This window comes from Nannobrachium achirus, assembly GCF_963921795.1.
Source record: "Nannobrachium achirus genome assembly, chromosome: 5".
NCBI classification, from domain to species: Eukaryota; Metazoa; Chordata; class Actinopteri; order Myctophiformes; family Myctophidae; genus Nannobrachium; species Nannobrachium achirus.
Window position 1 is genome coordinate 24,038,735 of NC_137814.1, and position 22,698 is coordinate 24,061,432.

The following is a 22,698-nucleotide window of genomic DNA, read 5'->3' on the forward strand; positions in this document are numbered from 1 at the left end:
GATAAAAAAGTAAACTATTATGTTTGATTGGATGTTTGTTATTATTTGAGCTGATTCTTATATTTATTTATCCATGTTTATCCTTATCCCCGTCGTTTGTTTCTCCCCAAATAGTAATCATTTGCCTACTTCCCAGCAAGAGGGAGAAAAAGACTGACGATTATAAGTAGAATTGTATATGGATGTCAGAGCCCTGTCACATCAGTGTTGCATTAAGATGCTTCGAATTATGTTATAGCAGGACATCGTATAACATGTCATTCTGTCTGAAGTCATATATGGAACAGATTGTAATTAGATGCAGTTGAAGAAATCATAATAATCACAAGACATTTTGGATTGGATTTGTATTTGAATTATAAGCATCATTCAATCGCATACAGTTTTACAGAGAAATCAGACCACAGATTAATCCAATGCTAAATTATTGTACCGTGACAGGATCATCAAAGGTTACTGAATTAAATGCATAGGCCTACAAAATGGTACCGTGATTCTATATGTTATGAAGAAACCCATCAGGCCGCTCAGAACCCAGCACAAAGCAGAGGGATTTTCAGGAAGCTGCTGCTTTTGAGACCTTCAGGCAGGATTTGAGTCTTGGGTTGGCAGCGATGTAGCCCAGAATGACAGGGGTGTAGGAGACAATGTTCTTCATCTTTTCCCACACTCTGAAGGTCAGGTTGCCCAGGTGTTTGGCCATATCTATCACGGCTTCTGGGTCCAGCTGTGGGTCCTGCAGTGTGAGCTGGACTCTTTCCTTTGTGGCTCTGTAGTTCTGCAGAAATGAAATGTGTTCAGCTCTCAGGTCCTCCTCTACGGCTCTGATCGTGTGTGAAAGGGTCGATATCTTCCTGTCCAGATCCTCAAGCCTTTCCTTCATCGCCCGAGTCTTCTGCTGCTCTTCCTCTCTCAGTGCAGCGATCCGACCCTCCTCTTCCTCGCGTAGAAACTTATGAAGCTTCTTAAAATGTTCCTTCATCTGCCATTCTGTGTTCAGGGCCTGGATCTGAATGTATTCTGCCGTTTGGTTGCAATTTGTTTTAAATACATCGAAAACGTCCAGTTTCTTCTGTAACGATGTCAGTGATTTCTGCACTTCCTCCTTGCGGCCCAGCGCAATTTCAGCCACGGTTCTGGATACGTGCTTAGTGTGTTTTTCTGAATGAAGACACACAAGACACACCGTCTGTTGACATTCGAGACAGAAGAGTTTGAGTTTCTCGCCATGCAGACTGCAGAGATCCTCAGACCTGGATGAATTTCTCTGGCGTTTTGAAGCTCTCTGGTGTCTCTCCTGTGAGACAGTTTCACACAGGTTCTTCAGAGCCAGGTTGCAGGGTGGATTATGTGTCGACGACGTTTCCTTACAAACTGGACATTCCGTAATTTTCTTCTCTCTCCACCATCTCTGCAGACAGTCTTTACAGAAGCTGTGGCTACACGACAGGACAACGGGATCTTTAAAGACGTCATGACACACAGGACAGAAAAAATCCTCTTCTGAAAAAGAAAATGTCAAAGACATATTTTGTCTTTTTTCGAGTGAAAGCCACAAACAGTGAAACAGTGGTGGTAACGCTCCCTCCGCTAGAATGTACCCTGAAGTTGACTTTCACTGTGAATCCTGGTTCTTATTAATTAAGTAAATTCAGGTTCCAGTGTTCTCATCAGTATCAGTACAGTAGTGATCAGTAACTATTCCCTCCTCCTAGCTGTGGATGGAAAGACCCTCACTGGATGACTGGAAGGTGAAGGTGTGGGTTTGACCCAAAGCTTTTATTGTCTCTGATGAGTCTGGCAGGGGGTGGGGCTTTGACACCCCACATACAGGGGGGGTCTGCGGGGGAACACACACACACACACACGCACGCACACACACACACACACACACACACACACACACACACACACACACACACACACACACACACACACACACACACACACACACACACACACACACACACAGAGAGAGAGAGAGAGAGAGTAGAGAAACTATTGCATTGCAACATCTGTTGAAAGTTTAATCTCAAAGACATTCCAGTGTTTGCTTAACACAACCTACTTGGAAGACATTTTTGTAAATGTTCTCACGTGTTTGTCACAGCTTCTACACAGTAATGTGTCAATATTCCCCAGAGATAAAACTGACACCTTATGAACTCATTCACTATGGCAACAAAAGTATTTGGAATGCCAGAACAGACTCTTGCAGACTCTTGCACCAGACTCAGTTATTTTAGCTCAGTTACTGATGTTACATGAATTAGTTTGACAGATATTGATTGGTGTTCTCACTGCTATGAATCAAGCCTCAAAGACTCACATGAGTCCTACAAATCTGAACATGACTGGAAGATATACCGGTATCACACGTCCCACAATTCAAGCCTCTCAGAGTTACATAATGCAACAAATTAACACAGAGGAATGTACTATGCACAAGTGGGTATCACAAACTTTGATTACAATGATTAAAATAGGCCTATTTTTTTAATCCCCTCAACCCTCACCTCCACTTTGAGAAGCCACTGGTGTGCTTATTTGATTTACACCAAAACTCTTACTCTTGGTTTGTACAGAAGTGCCTCATTCCAGGACTATGAATATCTAGTATCTGCTGGTTTTGGTGTGAAGCATCTTGATGAGTTCAACACCCTCAAACCCTAACCCTCCCCTCCCTCCCCCACAGGATAGAGCTGAATGTCTGAGGGGATTCAACTCATTTGCATGCTGATCACAAATTGGCTTATTAAGTTTAGATGTAGATTCTCTCAACTTGGCCTCCCTTTGTTGGCCGATTGGGCATAGATTGTGTACGAAAATAGGTGATCTCTGCACGTCACACACTGTGTGTCACAATTGTGGCCTTTGCCAATGTCCTGTGTGCAATTTTCAAAGGTATGGCCCTCATTGTATAGTTTAGTTTAGTTTTATTATCAAATTGTTATAAAAAAGTAGAACAATACATATCAAGGAAACACAATACTGTGCAAGGAGAGGAATAAGCCATCGGGCTTATTTGGAAACCTTTCCAATGGTCATTAATTAGACAGATTAAAAGTTCAATGAGAACAATACAAAATAATACAACTTAAGAGCAGCTGTGCAATACAGAAATAAAAACAGAAACTGCACAAAAGAGAGAAAAAGACACAAAGACACAATAGGTAAGAACACATCAGTAGATGAAATCACATGGACAACAGTGAGGAAGAAATCAGATATCATTTTAGATGTTTCTTAAATATCGGCAAGGTGATAGATACTCAAGCTCTGAATCATTCACAATCACACATATTTAAATGTTTTGGTGTAAAATCTAATCAACATGTCTATCAGTGGCTTCTCAAAGTGAAAGTGGGGTTTGAGGGGGTCTACAATGTTTATTTTAATAGCCTAATTTAATCCAATTAGTTCTTCAAAAGTATCTCGTCCAACCCACACACACACACACACACACACACACACACGCACGCACGCACGCACGCACGCACACACACACACACACACACACACACACACACACACACACACACACACACACACACACACACACACACACACACACACACACACACACATTATTATTATTATTACATTTCGGTAACTACTAGATTATAGGGATAATAATCATGTCATCTAGTTACCCAAAAGTTGGTTGTATTCAACAACTCTATTAGGTAGAGAACAGAGAGAATGCCTCAACTCTGGTCTCCTTTATGAACTACTATGTGATTTGAATGTATTAACATATAAGCCAAGGTGTCCATAAGCAGGCTGTGACCTCTAGTGGTATAATTGTGAAATTACATTTTATTTTATAAATAAGTAACAGTGTTATAACATATCATTAAATAAACAGAGTATAGTCAGTATATGGCTCCATAACAACAACACAATAAAAGCAGACGTTAGTTTAACTCTGTACACTCTATACACTTTCAGAAAGACATTACATCAGCTTTTACTGTAAAGTCTGGTCCATAATGTTATTTAGTGAGTTCTCTCTATGCCTACATGCTAAGATCTGCCTCATGCATAAAATCAATTAAAAAGAGAAGCTCTATATCAGGGGTCAGCAACCTTTTTGAAGTGCCATGTTTTTATTTTCTAGATAGTCAGTGTGCCATGTCAACATAAAATGCAATGACACCCGTCAAAATTCTGACATGTTTTGATTGCCAGGACATTGTTATAACGATCATTAGACTCACAGCAATAACCCACCTATCTCCTCGACTCCCTCCCCAGTCATAGTTCAGAATTTTAATGAACGTAGAAGGATGAAATTTGCTGCAAAGTGGGTGACTTCATTTAATTGACCACATTTAAAACGATATTTGATTCAAAAATGGATTTTGACAGTCCAATGTTGACAACCCTGCTTAATGACTAGTATAGTGGTACTAAAATGTTAGTCTTTTTTTCATATCCAACATATTTGTATTTAGGTTAATAAAGTTAACATGAGTGTAACTAAATGCATTTGAAATTAAATGCAATTGTACATTTCAGGATTCCAATTAAAAAATAACAAAAATGATTCATGTTTCCAATTCAAAAGAAGCAAAAATAGCAGATCTACAAGCTCAAAACACGTCGCAGTGCTTGTAGATCTTCTATTTTTGCTTCTTTTGTATGAGATACTAGAAAGACAAAGTAGAACGTAGCAATATGCAATGTGGCCCTCTGAAGTGAAGGTGGAAATATGGTGGCCCTCTCCATCATCAAAGTTGCCCACCCCTGGCCTAAAGTGACAAACAAACAGGTCAGTCTCAAGGGCAAACACTGTATTAACTTCACCTGTTACTTGTTCCATGATAAGATAGGGTACGGGTGGAGCAGGAAAGGTAAGAAGAAAATAATGTTTAAGCACCAGGCTGAGGACACAATGTATGTATGCTTGCCAGTGATGGAAGAAGTAGGCCTGTTACAAATTTGGCACAACATTTTTACTTTTTTACAAAAGTATTGGCATCAAAATATAAAGTACCTAAAGTAAAAGTGCTCATTATGCAGGTCACTAATTTCACTATCTGTTTTCATTAAAATTATTGCAAATTGGAAACACTCTTGTAAAGTTAAAAGTACCTCAGTTAAAACTACTTAATAACAGTACATAGGCCTAAATGTAGTTGCTTTCCACCACTGTTTGTATCCATTGCATATTGTCACCAGGTTAATAATAGTCACTGTGTCACATCTACTTTTAGAATCAATTGAGAAGCCTCAGTAACTTGAATAAAATGTGTCTATTGTCAAATCATGCATGCCAACATACATACAACATGTTCCAAAGTCACAAAACATCTTCACAGTATTATGAATGGTATTGCATGGAAGGATTGTGCCGGTGAAAGTGTATGTGTGTCATAATCGCATACAGATACCACACTTGATTGAAGATTTAAACACATTTCGTTTGCTGTAGGTTGATCACAGTAAGTTATTTGTCCATAAATCCATCGAGTGTTGCAACAGTTTTCATCTGTCATTGGAAGTCGGGATCAACTCCACCATCATGCTGCCGTCAACTGGAGTGTGTTTACTGGGGTCAGAAAACCTTCTGTTTATAGCCAAATGGATGTCAAAACCAAAGTATATTGCATGGTATTGCGTGGCCAGGTATGTCTGCTAAGAGTATTGTGACTATTGTTGTTAATTTAACGTAGTTTAAAATGTTTTAGAAGCAAAATGACAGAGGAAACACAGTGCTCTGACTGTGCAAGGGGGATGTTTTGAGCGTACCACTTAAAAACTAGAGTGCTTTTTTCATCGCAGTTATATTGATAACAAAAAGGCACATGTGTGCTAACTGGTCAGCTCTTTGTTTCATTTCATAACATACACCGTAGTTTGTTATAACTTGTTTTAATCGAGGAGAAAACACAAGTGGCACGTTAAGCCACCTAGACAAGAGGAGCTGTGTGCATGTTGTCTCTATATGGTTCTCATGTGGTGTTTAAGTCCAGCCCCTTCACAGCGTGCAGCACCAGTCTGTCAGACTTTACTTTAGAGAAGGAAGGACAAACTACTATCCGAGACAACTATGGCAGAAGTAGCACCAGCACCCGCCCCAGCTCCGGCCAAGGCCGCCAAGAAGAAGGCGGCTCCCCGACCCAAGAAGACCGGCCCCAGCGTCGCTGAGCTGGTCGTCAAGGCCGTGTCCGCCTCCAAGGAGCGGAGCGGTGTGTCTCTGGCTGCGGTCAAGAAAGCTCTGGCTGCCGGCGGCTACGATGTGGAGAAGAACAAGGCCCGCGTCAAGATCGCCGTCAAGAGCCTGGTCGCAAAAGGCACCCTGGTCCAGCTCAAAGGCACCGGCGCGTCTGGCTCTTTCAAGATGAACAAGAAGGCAGAGGCGGTGAAGGCGAAGAAGCCTGCTGCAAAGAAGGCAGTTAAAGCAAAGAAGCCCGCTGCCGCCAAGAAACCCGCAGCGGCTAAGAAGCCCAAGAAGGCGGCGGCAAAGAAGCCCGCAGCCGCCAAGAAATCGCCCAAGAAAGCCAAGAAGCCCGCCGCCAAGAAAGTAGCAGCTAAAAGCCCGAAGAAGGCCGCCAAGAGCCCCAAGAAAGTGGCAAAGAAGCCCGCAGCAGCCAAGAAAGCTCCAGCCAAGAAGGTTGCCAAACCCAAGGCCGCAAAGAAGGCAGCCCCCAAAAAGAAGTAAACTATTTGTTCCATCTCTACTATACCCACAAAAGGCTCTTTTAAGAGCCAACCACTTCATTTTATAAGAGTATCCTCACTTTTATACACCATGGTCATATGTGAGCACTGGAATAATAACCAGCCCGTTTCAATGGACACGTGTGTTAAACGGGCTAATACCACAAATAATGAATGAATGATAACATTTATGACAAAGTTAAACATTAACGCAGCCTAACGTTGTCCTACATTATGAATACGGCCATTTCTCACTTTAGCTATATCGAGCTTGCAAACCCAGCCACACCTCCCCTATGGCCTAGTTGTGTATGTTAGTCCATAAATCACTGTTCGATTTGCCATTGTCCTGACTACTAGTATGTTTGGTTCAAATTCAACAACATTGATATTGAATAGTGGCCTACTACCATTGTTCAGGTTCAAAATCAAATACATTATTATACATAGTAACTCTGGTCCACCTCTACATCATGTGCAAGAGATGGCAAATGTCAACATTGCTCAAATAAGCGTGACATAAAGTCCGCATAATACTTGATTATTGATGATTTTCTATAGGCCCTACCTTTATTTAGGTTATACGTGACAATACAAACGTTTAAACTTGAGAGAGTCGAAAGAAATGCTATGGCCCAGAGTGTGTACTACGCATGTATTCATTGACAAGAATATTAATAGGGGAGAATTCAAAAAATGAACAACAATTATAATGGTATAGAGGACTTGACTAGCAATAAGGGGTGATGTGACCAAAATGAACAAGGGGGGAGGTGCGTGTTGGCAACGCCCACATAGTCTGCCTGTCCTCCCTTACGTCCTCAGAACACAGATAAAAGGGCATGGCTGAGGGCTCTGGAATCATTCTCTTCTGCATCTTCAACTGATCTGAAGCGTAAAAATGAGTGGGCGTGGCAAAGGCGGAAAGGGACTGGGAAAAGGAGGCGCCAAGCGTCATCGCAAGGTTCTTCGTGATAACATCCAGGGAATCACCAAGCCCGCTATCCGCCGTCTTGCTCGCCGTGGCGGTGTGAAGCGTATCTCCGGTCTGATCTACGAGGAGACCCGCGGTGTCCTCAAGGTGTTCCTGGAGAACGTGATCCGTGATGCCGTCACCTACACCGAGCACGCCAAAAGAAAGACCGTGACTGCCATGGATGTTGTCTATGCTCTGAAGAGACAGGGACGCACTCTGTACGGCTTCGGAGGTTAATAATCCTGACTTGATCAACCAACAACCCAAAGGCTCTTTTAAGAGCCGCCCACACGTTATGTAACGAGTTCATTCCCACTTTTGTGTTTAACTACAGTTTTTAATCTGTAAGTGTGTGTGTGTATATAAGTAACAATATGATCAGTTAATAATCCAAACATGAATAGGCTATACTGTGGTGCTAAAGATACAAAATGTTGTAATTGTTGTAATTCGACACGCACGACCAGGCAGAAACGTCTTTCCACATTTGCCCAAATTACACCTCGCTTTGCTTCATAAACACATTTTAAGCAGCACGGGACTTCCATTGGAGCCTCGCAAACAATCCTTGATCTAAGACATAACCTGTCTTTACTTGTGGAATAAGTTGTGATTTGAATATTAACGTGAAATAGTAGACTATATATTACGCTCTGCGATGAACCATAGTAAGCGCTTGTGACTGCCATTATTAGTATATGAACATGTAGAGGCGGGAAACACACTCATTCATTATTTAACTTTGAAATACTCCGAATACAGCGTTTAAATTACAATGTCCCAACTGAAGTTAACTGGAGTGATGGAACAAAATCAATTCTGCTTTCATTGTCTTGACTTGAAGTAATAAATAAACGGGCTATGAATGGAGAAAAAAAGTAACACACACACACACACACACACACACACACACACACACACACACACACACACACACACACACACACACACACACACACACACACACACAGAGAGAGAGAGAGACTGCTGCCAGTGCACCCGGTTCTCTATTTTGTTTTTCTAAGCCCAGAAGAGTGGAATCACATTTACACATTATAATACTTAATTAACTATTTCTTATATTATAGACTAATATTGGGAATAATGCCATTGTCTCAATGAATAGACAGACTGATATAGTCTATACCTTTTGTTAGTCAAGAAAGCACTATGGCTTGTTTCCATTGGGGAAACAAGCCATAAAATATAAAATATACATTTACCCTAAGTGCATGTTTAGCCGCTGAAAATATTACAGGGACAATAGAGCGCACGAGCGGGAGAAATAATACAGAAATAAAGACACCGCCCTCTTTGTGGGAGGATCAGCAGCCAATCATCTGCTGGGAGTCACACCACCACATTGGCATTGGCTGTGTATAAATAATGGTGCGACTGCGCTCTCTCTTCACATTCGTCTCTGCAGTCTGCAAGCCACTGATAGAATACCTTCAAAATGCCCGAAGTTGCGAAGCCAGCGCCCAAGAAGGGCTCCAAGAAAGCCGTCTCCAAGACCGCCGCGAAGGGCGGCAAGAAGCGCAGAAAGTCCAGGAAGGAGAGCTACGCCATCTACGTGTACAAGGTCCTGAAGCAGGTTCACCCTGACACCGGTATCTCCTCCAAGGCCATGGGCATCATGAACTCCTTTGTCAACGACATCTTTGAGCGCATCGCCGGTGAAGCCTCTCGTCTGGCTCACTACAACAAGCGCTCCACCATCTCATCCAGGGAGATCCAGACTGCCGTCCGCCTGCTGCTCCCCGGTGAGCTGGCCAAGCACGCCGTGTCTGAGGGTACCAAGGCTGTCACCAAGTACACCAGCTCCAAGTAATCTGAATATTCCACTGTACCAAACCAACGGTCCTTTTAAGGACCACCCATATTTTCCAAGAAAGAGTTGATCCAAATGCTAATTATATATAGCCCGCTTAAAATCATTATCAGTTTTGTGATGATGACATGAGACGTGCAAACTAGATACACAATCAGATATGGCAAATTAAGTAACGCTGGCTACTAGTTTACAAAGGAAAGACAAACCTGGCATAATAGTCCTTACAGTAGCATATATTTAGTATTTAATCCATACACTTAATGGGAGCATCGCTATGCTTGTAAAAATGTATATTGTCATTTGAGATGAGTGTTCTCCTTGCCTCGTGTTTAGTTATGAAGTGTAGATGATTATACAACTGTTAGTGTAAATTTCCATGCGTGAAAGGACTTACAGCCGAGTAATGAGACCATTCTGAAATGGTGTTTTTGTTAAAGTTGTAAAACTAGAAATTCTATCATGGTTATAAACTCGTGTAAAATATGACCAGTAACATTGCGGTACAGTGCTTATTTCACCATTTTAATAAGATATCACAATAAGGTATTGTGGGCACGTAAGCGTTATATTATAATTTGCTCCTCATAGGGTACTAGGAGCAACTCTTTGTTGAATCAGTGGGTGGCTCTTAAAAGAGCCTTTGTGGGGTTTATTCAAACGAATGAAGCAGGTTTATTTCTTGGCGGCTTTCTCGGTCTTCTTGGGGAGCAGGACAGCCTGGATGTTGGGCAGCACACCGCCCTGAGCAATGGTCACTCCGCCCAGCAGTTTGTTGAGCTCCTCGTCGTTGCGGACGGCCAGCTGGAGGTGGCGGGGGATGATACGAGTCTTCTTGTTGTCACGGGCTGCGTTTCCAGCCAACTCAAGAATCTCAGCGGTCAGGTACTCGAGAACAGCCGCCAGATAGACTGGGGCGCCGGCGCCGACTCTCTGGGCATAGTTGCCTTTACGCAGCAGCCTGTGGACACGACCCACGGGGAACTGGAGCCCGGCACGGGATGAGCGGGTCTTAGCCTTCGCCCTAGCCTTTCCGCCTGTCTTGCCTCGGCCGCTCATTTTGTAGGTATATTTCTGGAGTAAACGCTCGAAGAAATGTGCTGGAGGAGAGGAATACGAGCCCTTTTATAGGTTTGACTTTGTAACACACTATTTTGTGATTGGTGGGACAGACTGTATGAGCTCCCCACCAATCACTACTAGTGGCGTGATCGGCTCCTCCCAGTCTAAACTCTGGTTCCTCCCAAACAAGGAGGTTCCTGACCACAGACCAATCAGAGAAAGACGGCGCCTCAGAGCCGCTGAAATAAAATGAACAGTTATATAGTTATATCACAACTTCTTTGTTCAAGCAGCAGAGAGAAAATGGCTAGAACTAAGCAGACCGCCCGTAAATCCACCGGAGGCAAAGCCCCCAGGAAGCAGCTCGCCACCAAGGCTGCTCGTAAGAGCGCGCCGGCAACCGGTGGAGTGAAGAAGCCTCACCGTTACCGCCCCGGTACAGTGGCTCTGAGGGAGATCCGTCGTTACCAGAAATCCACCGAGCTGCTGATCCGCAAACTGCCCTTCCAGCGCCTGGTGAGGGAGATCGCCCAGGACTTCAAGACCGACCTGCGCTTCCAGAGCTCCGCCGTCATGGCTCTGCAGGAGTCAGCCGAGGCGTATCTGGTCGGTCTGTTTGAGGACACCAATCTGTGCGCCATCCACGCCAAGAGGGTGACCATCATGCCCAAAGACATCCAGCTGGCCCGTCGTATCCGTGGAGAACGTGCATAAGCTTTCCGTCACTGTCTGAACCCCAAAACGGCTCTTTTAAGAGCCACCCATCTACTTGTCTAAAGATGACATTCCTCCTTTGTGCAATTATGTACGTTATCATCTATCGACGGGATAGACCTGTGCACAATGCAATGAGGCTGCTCTTTTGTTTCACCTGCAGTCCCCACAAACATCGATAAAATGGCATACAGCAACGATTATTAACAAATCACGTATTTCACTCATCAAACTACGAAAGCCCACCAAAATTTTGTTATGTGCCATTGAGTCCATGTTTTCTGACAGAGGGTTTAATATTGTATTTGTGTGTCGTAGTATATAGGTGGTCCAGTTGCCACATGATCTGTTTTGGTGTGTGGGCCTCATACAACATGTTCTCGTGTAACTATTAGGCCTGAATAAAGCGGCCACTTGTGTGGAAACTGTTATGGTAGATAGTATACAAATCGATTAAATACATACATAATACAGTCTTGATCCAAGTCCAACCTTGCAAGTTCTGCTGAATCTGCTCGAGCGTGTGCTCTGAGGACGTAAGGGAGGACAGGCAGTGGGAGTTGCCCCCCTCCCCCCCAACACACACACTGATTATTGCTAGTCAACACCTCTATTTCATTGTTTATTACTGTTGTGTTCATTTGTAACACCATTATTTTACTCTGGTCCACAATAATAACGTATTTTAAATAATACATTATATATGAGTAAAAAAAGGTGTGTGTGTGTGTGTGTGTGTGTGTGTGTGTGTGTGTGTGTGTGTGTGTGTGTGTGTGTGCGTGCGCGCGTGCGTGCGTGCGCGCGCCTGTTAAAATGCAGGTCTGAGTCCAGGACTACACCAAGATTCTTGGCTTGGGTTGATCTTTTTTTTTTTTTACATTAATGATTAAAGCACACATTTACAGCAGTTTGTCTAAACATAGGTCACTCGAAAGACTGCATTTGCATCACTGCATATCACAGACTTGTGATATGCAGCAAGCACTTAAGGCCTAATGTCATATTATTATGACAACAAGCAAAAATGGCAGACATACAAGCTTAAATGCCTAATGAACAACGGTGAGCTTATATCGGCTATTTTCACTATATTATACAAATCTTGTATGAACATTTGGGGAAAAGCTTTGAATATTTCCCCAAATATACAGGGCCAACATAGTTGTGGTTAAATCTCTGTCGGTCACTCCTCGTTTTGGGTCCGGTCACCTCAGTCCAGCTAATTATAAAGATAAATTCATACTCAGGTTAAAGTGAAAACGAACTGAATTTAACGTTGGATTGTGCAGTCCAAGTAGGGAATGAGGCTTTACTCCAGGTGAAGGAGTTTAAGTATCTCGGGGTCTTGTTCACGAATGAGAGAAATGGAAAGACAGAGAAGGAGATCAGAATCAGAGCAGCAGGAGCGGTTTTGCTGTCGCTAAATCGCACTTTTGTGAAGGAAAAAAGAGTTGAGCCGGAAGGCAAAGCTCTCTGTCTACCGAGCAATCTTTGTTCCTACTCTCACCTATGGTCATGAAGTGTGGGTCTCGGTCATGACCGAAAGTATAAGGTCGCGGGTGCAAGTGGTCGAAATGGGTTTCCTCAGACGGGTGGCTGGTATGGGGAAATCCCCTTAAGGCAAACCCCGATAAGGCAAACGCCGTTAAGACAAAATGCAACAGAGTAGCCTCCTTTTGTTATGGTGAAATGAATAAAGATACAAAAGCTACAAAAAGCAATACAAAGCAATACAAAAGATACAAAAGCAATACAATGGTTATATGTCACAGTTATTGTCCACGCCATTACAAGCGGCGCTCGGGCGCGAAGAGCACTCGCGCGGCGCTCTGCCGGCCGCGCGAGTTACGAAGCCATGGTGAATGCAATCGTTATATTTATGCCCAGGCCGTAAGGCTTTAAAGGCAAGCGCACGATAAACGCATGAATGGGATCATGAAACGCGATGCAGGTGAGCTCACATTTCACCATAACAAAAGGAGGTTTAGTACATTAGTTTGCCTTATCGGCGTTTGCCTTATCAGGACGTGCCCGCTGGTATCTCCCTTAGAGATGGGGTGAGAAGTTCAGTCACCCAAGAGAGACTTGTAGTAGAACCGCTGCTCCTACACTTGGAAAGGAGTCAACTTAGGTGGTTCTGGCATCTAGTACGGATGCCCCCCGAGCGCCTTCCTAGGAAGGTCCTCGATGCACGTCCCACTGGGAGGAGACCCCGTGGCAGACCAAAGACCAGGTGGAAGGATTACATCTCCAAACTGGCTTGGGAACGCCTCGGTATACTCCCTGAGGCTGAGGGAGTGGAGGAAGTTGCTCGGGATAAGGAAATCTGGAAGTCTCAGTTGAAACTGTTACTCCCGCGACCCGATTCCGGTGTTATTTACCTCATACCATGTTTGCTTTCATAAAATATCTGTAACAGTTTAAAGCAGGCTTTAAAGGCTGTTCTTCCCGAGAAGATAAAATGTGCAATAGGATGCTACAGATGTTCTACCAGTCTGTCATGGCAAGTGTTCTCTTTTTTTGAATAACGTGATCGGAGGGTAACGGTCGCTTGACAAGGACAGCTGTAACCTGAAGCTAGACTTACACCTAATGACTTTGGGGCAAATTTGGAAAGATTTCTTAAAGACTACCCTCTCACACTATCCACCTGTTTCCGCGATAATTTACTGTAGAATTATCTGTGGGACACCTCCGGAGAACAGCAGACATACAAGCTCAAGTCGCGTCGCTAAACGATTTTGAGCTTGTAGATCACTCTTGGCTGCGACGCTGGAAACTGCCACACACCTTCTGCGCATTGCACAATGGGACTTTTGAAACTTGTGGATAAGATTTGAAAAAGACTTTCCAAAGATACACGCACGCACGCACACACGCACAACACACACAAACACACACACACACACACACACACACACACACACACACACACACACACACACACACACACACACACACACACACACACACACACACACGTTACACCCCCCACACAACAAATCAGGGTAAAGCAGGCTCTTGGGCCAGTTAGGGCCTGGGATTGATGATATCAGAAATCTCCATATATGGGTATAAAATGGATTTTGTTTCTGGGAATGCCCATGATAACAAAGGAATTTAATACTAAAAACCTTACTAATTGCTAATAGAAATATGGAGTCCAGAACGATGATAAAGGTAGAAGTTCCTTGCAGCATTTATTTAGAGAGCCATCAAGATACAGCATAGTCCAAAGATACAGCATAAAACCAAGTACGAGAGAGAGCACACAGGCCTGACCTCACCTCAGCGGTGGGAACGCAGAATACTGTGTCTTCTTCATTATTACCTACAGTTTAAATACCAATAGAGGCAGGCCCCATGTGAGACCTTCGACAGACAGCTTGTTCAAACAGGCAGACAAAGTGAACTTAAGGCTCATCGGTAGGTTTTCGGCAGCGGGTCGGGAATGTTATCGACGGAAAACTGGAAGACTGGACTTGCTCAGTTTTGTAGAGTCGCCCCTGGACGTCGGTGAATTGTAGTGAGTTGTAATGGACCATTAGTTTGCTACTGCGGCAGCAAAACCAAGCCTAAATAAGCCAGAGACATTTCCCCGTTGCACATTTTAACTAAATAGCATATTCACAATCTCAACTCTCAATTTCCTATACTAATCAACTCCAAGGCAATGCTAGTAATAGTGATGTGTGTTGTTTTGGTGTGAGGAGAAGAAAACTCCGGACAGGAAGCATCTCCGCTTCTGCTCCCCGGTTGCCAGATTCTGTGAGTTAAAGGGGTCCTGCCACGCCCCGAAATTATAATAGTATGATACAGTAGGATACAGTAGGTCACGTGATCTTTTTTAAAACGGTCTGAAATCTCTGAATCAAATGATCCCATCCCCCGTAGCGCAGCCCCCTCCACTCGGAGGAGTAGAGAGACAGACAGGAGACAGCCTGGTCAGCAGATATGGGATTTATGGCTATTTGAAGTGAGCTGGATCTCTGAAATTGAGTACTTTTCCCACCACTGTTCATTAGAAAGGAACGGCTCCCTACTGTGAACCGAATCATATCGTTCATTTCAAAGAGCCGTTCAAAAGACTTGATTCGTTCGCGAACGTCACATCTATACGCAGTTCGAGGATGAGTTCGAGCGCAGCTGCCCAACTCAGTGAAAACATCGTGTTTTCCATTTCAATGAATAAACAAGCATATTCCCATGAACAATGGGGAAGTAACAACCAGTAACCACCGGAAATATAATTTTTATAGCCACAGATTTATATATAAATGTGTGTCTTTAGCTGGTTAGCTTTAGTGCTAGCCCAGCTAGCTAGCCCTGTGGGAGCATAGAAGTTGTGAGGGCTGTGACTGTGAGAGCGAGCCTGCGGGCGATGGGAAGAAAATGTACATTGTGCAGACATACAGTAAGTAACAGTCAATTAATTAATTTGATTGGCTTATCGTGCATTCCCACAATGACATCAAACAAATATTAACTTGTTTTTAATATAATTTCTTAAGGTGACAGTAACCCTTAAGGTGGCATAACCCCTTTAAACAAGCGACCAGGTCTATGAAAACAAGGCCTAAAGAAGCGTCCGGTTTCACCTATTGAGCTCTATTACATTAGCTATTTTCGAAAAGAATGTTGAAAGCAAGGCCAAATAAGCAACTACAATTCAGAAACATACCCAAACAAAAGTAACCCACAACTAGCAACATTATAGGAAAACAGGATCAAAGTCGCTTGTAACGAGCCGATATGGCAACACAGTGCGCATGCGCAAAACTGTACAGTAATTACAGTCGGCATACAGTCGGCTGGAAAATTCAATGTGCTTAGTTTTTTGCAGTTCTTTGCAGTTCTTTGCAGTCTGTGAACAGTTTGAACAAGTCTCCTGTTGTATTTTCAGTGTGGAGGCACCTTAAGTGACACCCCTTGATCATTGTTACCTTCAAAGCACAGACAGGACATAGGCCTACAGTACATTTATAACAGTAAGACATCAAAAGGACTGATTCCTCTGAGATTCAGACAATTTACAGTGACCTAAATGATACCTCATAGCCTTAAGCAGTGACATCTACCAGCTGTGTGAATTTGCAACCTCAGGAAACACAGAGGGTGATGCTGTGACGTGATAAGGCATTATACATTTTAAGATTACCTTGACATTGAACAAAATACGACATATTCTTAAAACACAAAAAATCTATCTATCAGCCCATATATGGACTTTTTATTTAATTTTATCCTTTATTAATAATAATATGTATCCATATGCATACAATATATTTGATGCCCCTACATGGAGATCTATCTGAACCAGCCACACAGATATGCAGATGTGACTTATAAGGATTGGAATGTGACCTGAGGGCAGCATTCAATTTCATTGGTCCTCGCGCCTGGCCAATCAGTAACAGTTGGAGGCGGGGCGGGAGGCGGGTTCAATGCAATTTTGAATTGTTCAGCGGCAGCCATCTTTGTATAACAGTCAGTCAGTCAGTTAGTCTGCTCCTGCTGCCTTCAGTGAAAGCCTGCTACTGCTTCAGTGCAAGCCTACTACTACACTAAACTATTAAAATCTTCACTACTCGCTACACTGCCTAAGCATATTGCTTCATCTGCAAGGTAAGACTTTTAAATATGAATTTGTTGATGTTTGCTAGAACTACATTTAGAAACTTTCATTAAAGCTAAGGTTTGCTAGCTGACTAACTTAGCAAGGTGTTGATTTAATTTAGCTAATGTTAGCCACTGTAGCTTAGCCTTGTGCCTTGTTACCATAGATAGTCTGCTATGTTGAAACTAGCTGTTCAAACTCTGCCTTGAAATGCAATGTTATTAAATAATCTTCAAATGTAGCAACCTAGCAGGTTGCTAATGTTAACATTTTCAAACATAGCTTGCAAGCTACTGTTGTTAGCTAATGCAGCTTGGCCTTGTTACATAGCTACTCTGTTGAAATTAGCTGTTCAAACTGCCTTGAATTGCAATGTTATTTAAATCATTTTGTTGTGTTGAGGCGCCTCAGTGCGGCTGCAGAGTTCATGTGCAACCTCTTCCAGAGAGAGATAGAGACACTATCTCATTGCCCTCAGAGCAGCATTTTAACATTGGTCTATGCATATCATTTAGGCTGCCCTCAGAGCAGCATTGCTCTTTGCATATCATTTAAGCTGCCCTCAGAGCAGCATTCTAACATTGGTCTATGCATATCGTTTAAGCTGCCCTCAGACCAGCATTGAATAACTGCCCTCAGAGCAACATTTTAACATTGGTCTATGCATGTCATTTAGGCTGCCCTCAGAGCAGCATTGCTCTTTGCATATCATTTAAGCTGCCCTCAGAGCAGCATCTTAACATTGGTCTATGCATATCGTTTAAGCTGCCCTCAGAGCAGCATTGACAAAGTGCCCTCAGAGCAGCATTTTAACATTGCTCTTTGCATTATGTAAGCTGCCCTCAGAGCAGCATTGACCAACTACCTTCAGAGCAGCATTTTAACATTCGTCTATGCATGTCATTTAGGCTGCCCTCAGAGCAGCATTGACAAAGTGCCCCCAGAGCAACATTGCTCTTTGAATATCATTTAAGCTACCCTCAGAGCAGCATTTTAACATTGGTCTATGCATATCGTTTAAGCTGCCCTCAGAGCAGCATTGACTAACTGCCCTCAGAGCAACATTTTTAGATTGGTCTATGCATCTCATTTAAGCTGCCCTCAGACCAGCATTGACTAACTGCCCTCAGAGCAGCATTTTAACATTGCTATTTGCATATCATTTAAGCTGCCCTCAGAGCAGCATCTTAACATTGGTCTATGCATATCGTTTAAGCTGCCATCAGAGCAGCATTGACAAAGTGCCCTCAGAGCAGCATTGTAACATTGCTCTTTGCATATTATGTAAGCTGCCCTCAGAGCAGCATTGATCAACTGCCCTCAGAGCAGCATTTCAGCATTGCTATTTCCATATCATTTAAGCTGCCCTCAGACCAGCATTGACTAACTGCCCTCAGAGCAACATTTTAACATTGGTCTATGCATGTCATTTAGGCTGCCCTCAGAGCAGCATTGACAAACTGCCCCTAGAGCAGCATTTTAACATTGCTCTTTGCATATTATGTAAGCTGCCCTCAGAGCAGCATTGACCAACTGCCTTCAGAGCAGCATTTTAACATTGGTCTATGCATGTCATTTAGGCTGCCCTCAGAGCAGCATTGACAAAGTGCCCCCAGAGCAGCATTTTAACATTGCTCTTTGAATATCATTTAAGCTGCCCTCAGAGCAGCATTGACAAAGTGCCCCCAGAGCAGCATTGCTCTTTGCATATCATTTAAGCTGCCCTCAGGGCAATATCTTAACATTGGTCTATGCATATCGTTTAAGCTGCCCTCAGAGCAGCATTGACAAAGTGCCCTCAGAGCAGCATTTTAACATTTGTCTTTGCATTTCATTTAAGCTGCCCTCAGAGCAGCATTTTAACATTGCTCCTTGCATATCATTTAAGCTGCCCTCAGAGCAGCATTGACTAACTGCCCTCGGTGCAGCATTTTAACATAGGTCTGCAACTTTGACAGTGTACAAATGGAACCAAATGGACCTGTTAGGGTCCATTTGGTTCCATTTGTACATTGGAACATTGGTTCCTGAGGTCAGGTTGCAGCGGTTAACAGCAGCAGGCTGTTGCCGTTCTGGTGTGAACAGTTATTTGCACTTTTGTTTTTGTAAAAATGTTTCGTGTGAACTTAATTCCACTCTCATACATTCATATAGGTTGACGGAGGAGGGGGATCAAGCATCATACCCAGGGGGCAAAGGAAGGTGTGCTGCATTTGCCCCGACATACAAAGTTGTCCACCAGAAATATTATCTATGACCCAGTAGGATCACAACCTATATGGACAACCCGGTCAATTTGTACAACAAAGTCCAATATGGCCGCCTTTAGTTTTAATGGGGGTGTGAATAGGGCAAAATTTTAAACTGAGGGATATTTCCACGAAACTTCACAGGTTGATCAATGGTATACATATGAACATTTTTTGTATTGCAAGTTTCCATGAAATCCAATATGGCCGCCACAATATGGCCGCCATAATGTAAGGACCCAGAAAATAGGTTTTGCCTCTAACTTCTGAACCAGATGAGCTAGAAATGCAAACGTGGTGTCTATTTCATGGTGTCTGACCATGGGAGACTCAATGGAATAGCAAATTTTATTATTGGGTGTGTCTGGACCTTTATTGTGCATATTTGCAAGATGGTGGACTCCCAAAATAGAGCTTTAACATAATTTCTACCATGATTGTTGACTGCTTTTGCAAATACAAGCAATATGAATCCATTTGCTAAGATTTATGGCACAGAAGGGACTTATACCTGTATTATTCTTGAGTTTGCATGTTGTCAAAATGGCTGTAAACGAGATATTATATTTCCTGTCCGATTCTACTGTATGTAGTTGTAGCAATGACTTCAGATAAAATCAGAGACCAAAACAATGTATCTTAGAAATTATTATTTAATTTTAAAAAAAGAAAAAAAGAGAGAGATTATCTCAATGAAATGAATGCAACTGCCTTTTTGGGTCTTTCACACATAGACATGCACATGCTTTCCAACAACTTCAGCTTCAGGGAAATTATAATGAACACATGATTAAAACAGGCTGCATTATAATGCAAATAATTGCTAGTCACTATCACTGTCATGTGTACCTATCCTGCTGCATCTTGTCTCCAGTCCTTGGCAACGACACCCCAAGTAGCATGCAATTCCCTTCTTCACACATGAACAGTTTTTCTGGCAGCCTTTGATACAGCTACATGATATTGCCTTGTCCATTGATATAGGCCAGGCTGGCTCTGTAGATGGACAGGGGACTGCCTTCCCATCACTGAGAGACCATCCATATTCAGTGAAGCAAGGGATGTCTGGCTTCGCGATGTGTGCAGTTTTATGTATTATGGCTGCTAGAGCAGCTCTTTTCAGGTGCAGGCCAAAGGCATTTTCTGTAGGTGGCAGCAGCTTCAACAGGGTTGATCGGTTATTTAGGAACTTGTACACTCTCAGCTTTGCCAGGTCAAAGTCCTCCGAATGGTCAGCTTTTGATGCATATACAGCTATTGTGAGGTCTCTAGCCTGATTCTTGACATCCTCTGAGAGGGAATAAGAGGAATTTTCACCAAACTCCTGAAGTGCAGGGCGATCTAGACCCATGCTGGTCTTGAACCATGCCTTCTTTCCAGTGAAAAAGGGATAGCTGGTGGTATCTCTGCCACTCAGGCTGTGAATAAAGGGCAGGGCAGTGGACCCAGTCTTAAGACAGCTGAGCAGGAACACAGGTATGTCCATTCAAAACCTGCAAAAGAATATGAAGTCTCTGCACAATATACAGCTCCTGATCCTCAAGAGTTTTTTGCTTTCTCTGAAAACAAAGCAAACCTTCTAAGATTCCTCTGTGAAGAATGGTGTCAAAATGAGACACTTAAGTCTGCTCTTGGTACAACCCATCTTTACCTGAGTGGAGGATTTAAAGAAGAGACAAGGAGTGTGGTGATCAAGGAGGGGGGTGTTGTTGATGTCCCTGCACTAGAGTCAACACAACAGGAGGCCGACACAAGGGTAATTCTACACACCATCTACAGTGTCCAGGCTCACAAAGTTGACAGAGTTGTCATCCATGCTAATGACACAGACATCATCATCATGTGCCTATATCATGCTGCCACCCACCTCCTAGACCTTCCAGAGCTGTGGGTGAGAACAGAGCAGGATGCATATCTTCCTATCCATCACATGGTCTCAGCCCTTGGACTCGCACAGTGTCGTGCCCTGCCCTTTATTCACAGCCTGAGTGGCAGAGATACCACCAGCTATCCCTTTTTCACTGGAAAGAAGGCATGGTTCAAGACCAGCATGGGTCTAGATCTCCCTGCACTTCAGGAGTTGGGTGAAAATTCCTCTTATTCCCTCTCAGAGGATGTCAAGAATCAGGCTAGAGACCTCACAATAGCTGTATATGCATCAAAAGCTGACCATTCGGAGGACTTTGACCTGGCAAAGCTGAGAGTGTACAAGTTCCTAAATAACCGATCAACCCTGTTGAAGCTGCTGCCACCTACAGAAAATGCCTTTGGCCTGCACCTGAAAAGAGCTGCACTAGCAGCCATAATACATAAAACTGCACACATCGCGAAGCCAGACATCCCTTGCTTCACTGAATATGGATGGTCTCTCAGTGATGGGAAGGCAGTCCCCTGTCCATCTACAGAGCCAGCCTGGCCTATATCAATGGACAAGGCAATATCATGTAGCTGTATCAAAGGATGCCAGAAAAACTGTTCATGTGCGAAGAAGGGAATTGCATGCTACTTGGGGTGTCGTTGCCAAGGACTGGAGACAAGATGCAGCAGGATAGGTACACATGACAGTGATAGTGACTAGCAATTATTTGCATTATAATGCAGCCTGTTTAATCATGTGTTCATTATAATTTCCCTGAAGCTGAAGTTGTTGGAAAGCATGTGCATGTCTATGTGTGAAAGACCCAAAAAGGCAGTTGCATTCATTTCATTGAGATAATCTCTCTCTTTTTTTCTTTTTTTTTTAAATTAAATAATAATTTCTAAGATACATTGTTTTGGTCTCTGATTTTATCTGAAGTCATTGCTACAACTACATACAGTAGAATCGGACAGGAAATATAATATCTCGTTTACAGCCATTTTGACAACATGCAAACTCAAGAATAATACAGGTATAAGTCCCTTCTGTGCCATAAATCTTAGCAAATGGATTCATATTGCTTGTATTTGCAAAAGCAGTCAACAATCATGGTAGAAATTATGTTAAAGCTCTATTTTGGGAGTCCACCATCTTGCAAATATGCACAATAAAGGTCCAGACACACCCAATAATAAAATTTGCTATTCCATTGAGTCTCCCATGGTCAGACACCATGAAATAGACACCAAGTTTGCGTTTCTAGCTCATCTGGTTCAGAAGTTAGAGGCAAAACCTATTTTCTGGGTCCTTACATTATGGCGGCCATATTGTGGCGGCCATATTGGATTTCATGGAAACTTGCAATACAAAAAATGTTCATATGTATACCATTGATCAACCTGTGAAGTTTCGTGGAAATATCCCTCAGTTTAAAATTTTGCCCTATTCACACCCCCATTAAAACTAAAGGCAGCCATATTGGACTTTGTTGTGCAAATTGACCGGGTTGTCCATATAGGTTGTGATCCTACTGGGTCATAGATAATATTTCTGGTGGACAACTTTGTATGTCGGGGCAAATGCAGGTTTCCTAAAAAAAGGCTGGTTTGCCCCCTGGGTATCAGTCTGCCGAGGACCGTAATCACCAACAGCAGACTGCAGGGAGAGCATACAAGACCATTCTTGGGCCAAGTCCCATTGTACTGTTTACGGTGCCTGAAGAGG

General features: G+C 43.1%; 6 protein-coding genes across 10 annotated transcripts in view; 4 read left to right on the forward strand and 2 right to left on the reverse strand.

Moving 5' to 3' along the window:
• The window catches only part of LOC308285972 (histone H1-like), a gene marked incomplete at both ends in the record, with an annotated part of 69,839 nt that extends 63,172 nt beyond the window's left edge, over positions 1–6,667 (forward strand). The window contains one exon of one of the 2 annotated variants that reach the window (XM_080726925.1): positions 6,485–6,667. In XM_080726925.1, coding sequence (XP_080583051.1) covers positions 6,485–6,667 — 183 coding nt within the window. The remainder of the gene's footprint in view (positions 1–6,484) is intronic. The other variant, XM_080726926.1, reaches the window with a different exon arrangement.
• Positions 1–22,698, reverse strand: part of LOC308285974 (histone H1-like) — a gene marked incomplete at both ends in the record, with an annotated part of 402,459 nt that overhangs the window by 363,099 nt on the left and 16,662 nt on the right. The window lies entirely within an intron of this gene.
• Positions 7,568–7,879, forward strand: LOC308286067 (histone H4; the record flags this gene model as incomplete). Its single annotated transcript, XM_080727028.1, has 1 exon — positions 7,568–7,879. The coding sequence occupies one exon, from the start codon at positions 7,568–7,570 to the stop codon at positions 7,877–7,879; it is 312 nt and encodes a 103-aa protein (XP_080583154.1).
• LOC308285990 (histone H2B-like) lies at positions 9,099–9,473 on the forward strand (the record flags this gene model as incomplete). Its single annotated transcript, XM_080726947.1, has 1 exon — positions 9,099–9,473. One exon carries the CDS (start codon positions 9,099–9,101, stop codon positions 9,471–9,473), a length of 375 nt encoding a protein of 124 aa, XP_080583073.1.
• On the reverse strand, positions 10,149–10,532 carry LOC308285986 (histone H2A-like; the record flags this gene model as incomplete). Its single annotated transcript, XM_080726943.1, has 1 exon — positions 10,149–10,532. The coding sequence occupies one exon, from the start codon at positions 10,530–10,532 to the stop codon at positions 10,149–10,151; it is 384 nt and encodes a 127-aa protein (XP_080583069.1).
• LOC308286068 (histone H3.2) lies at positions 10,839–11,249 on the forward strand (the record flags this gene model as incomplete). Its single annotated transcript, XM_080727029.1, has 1 exon — positions 10,839–11,249. One exon carries the CDS (start codon positions 10,839–10,841, stop codon positions 11,247–11,249), a length of 411 nt encoding a protein of 136 aa, XP_080583155.1.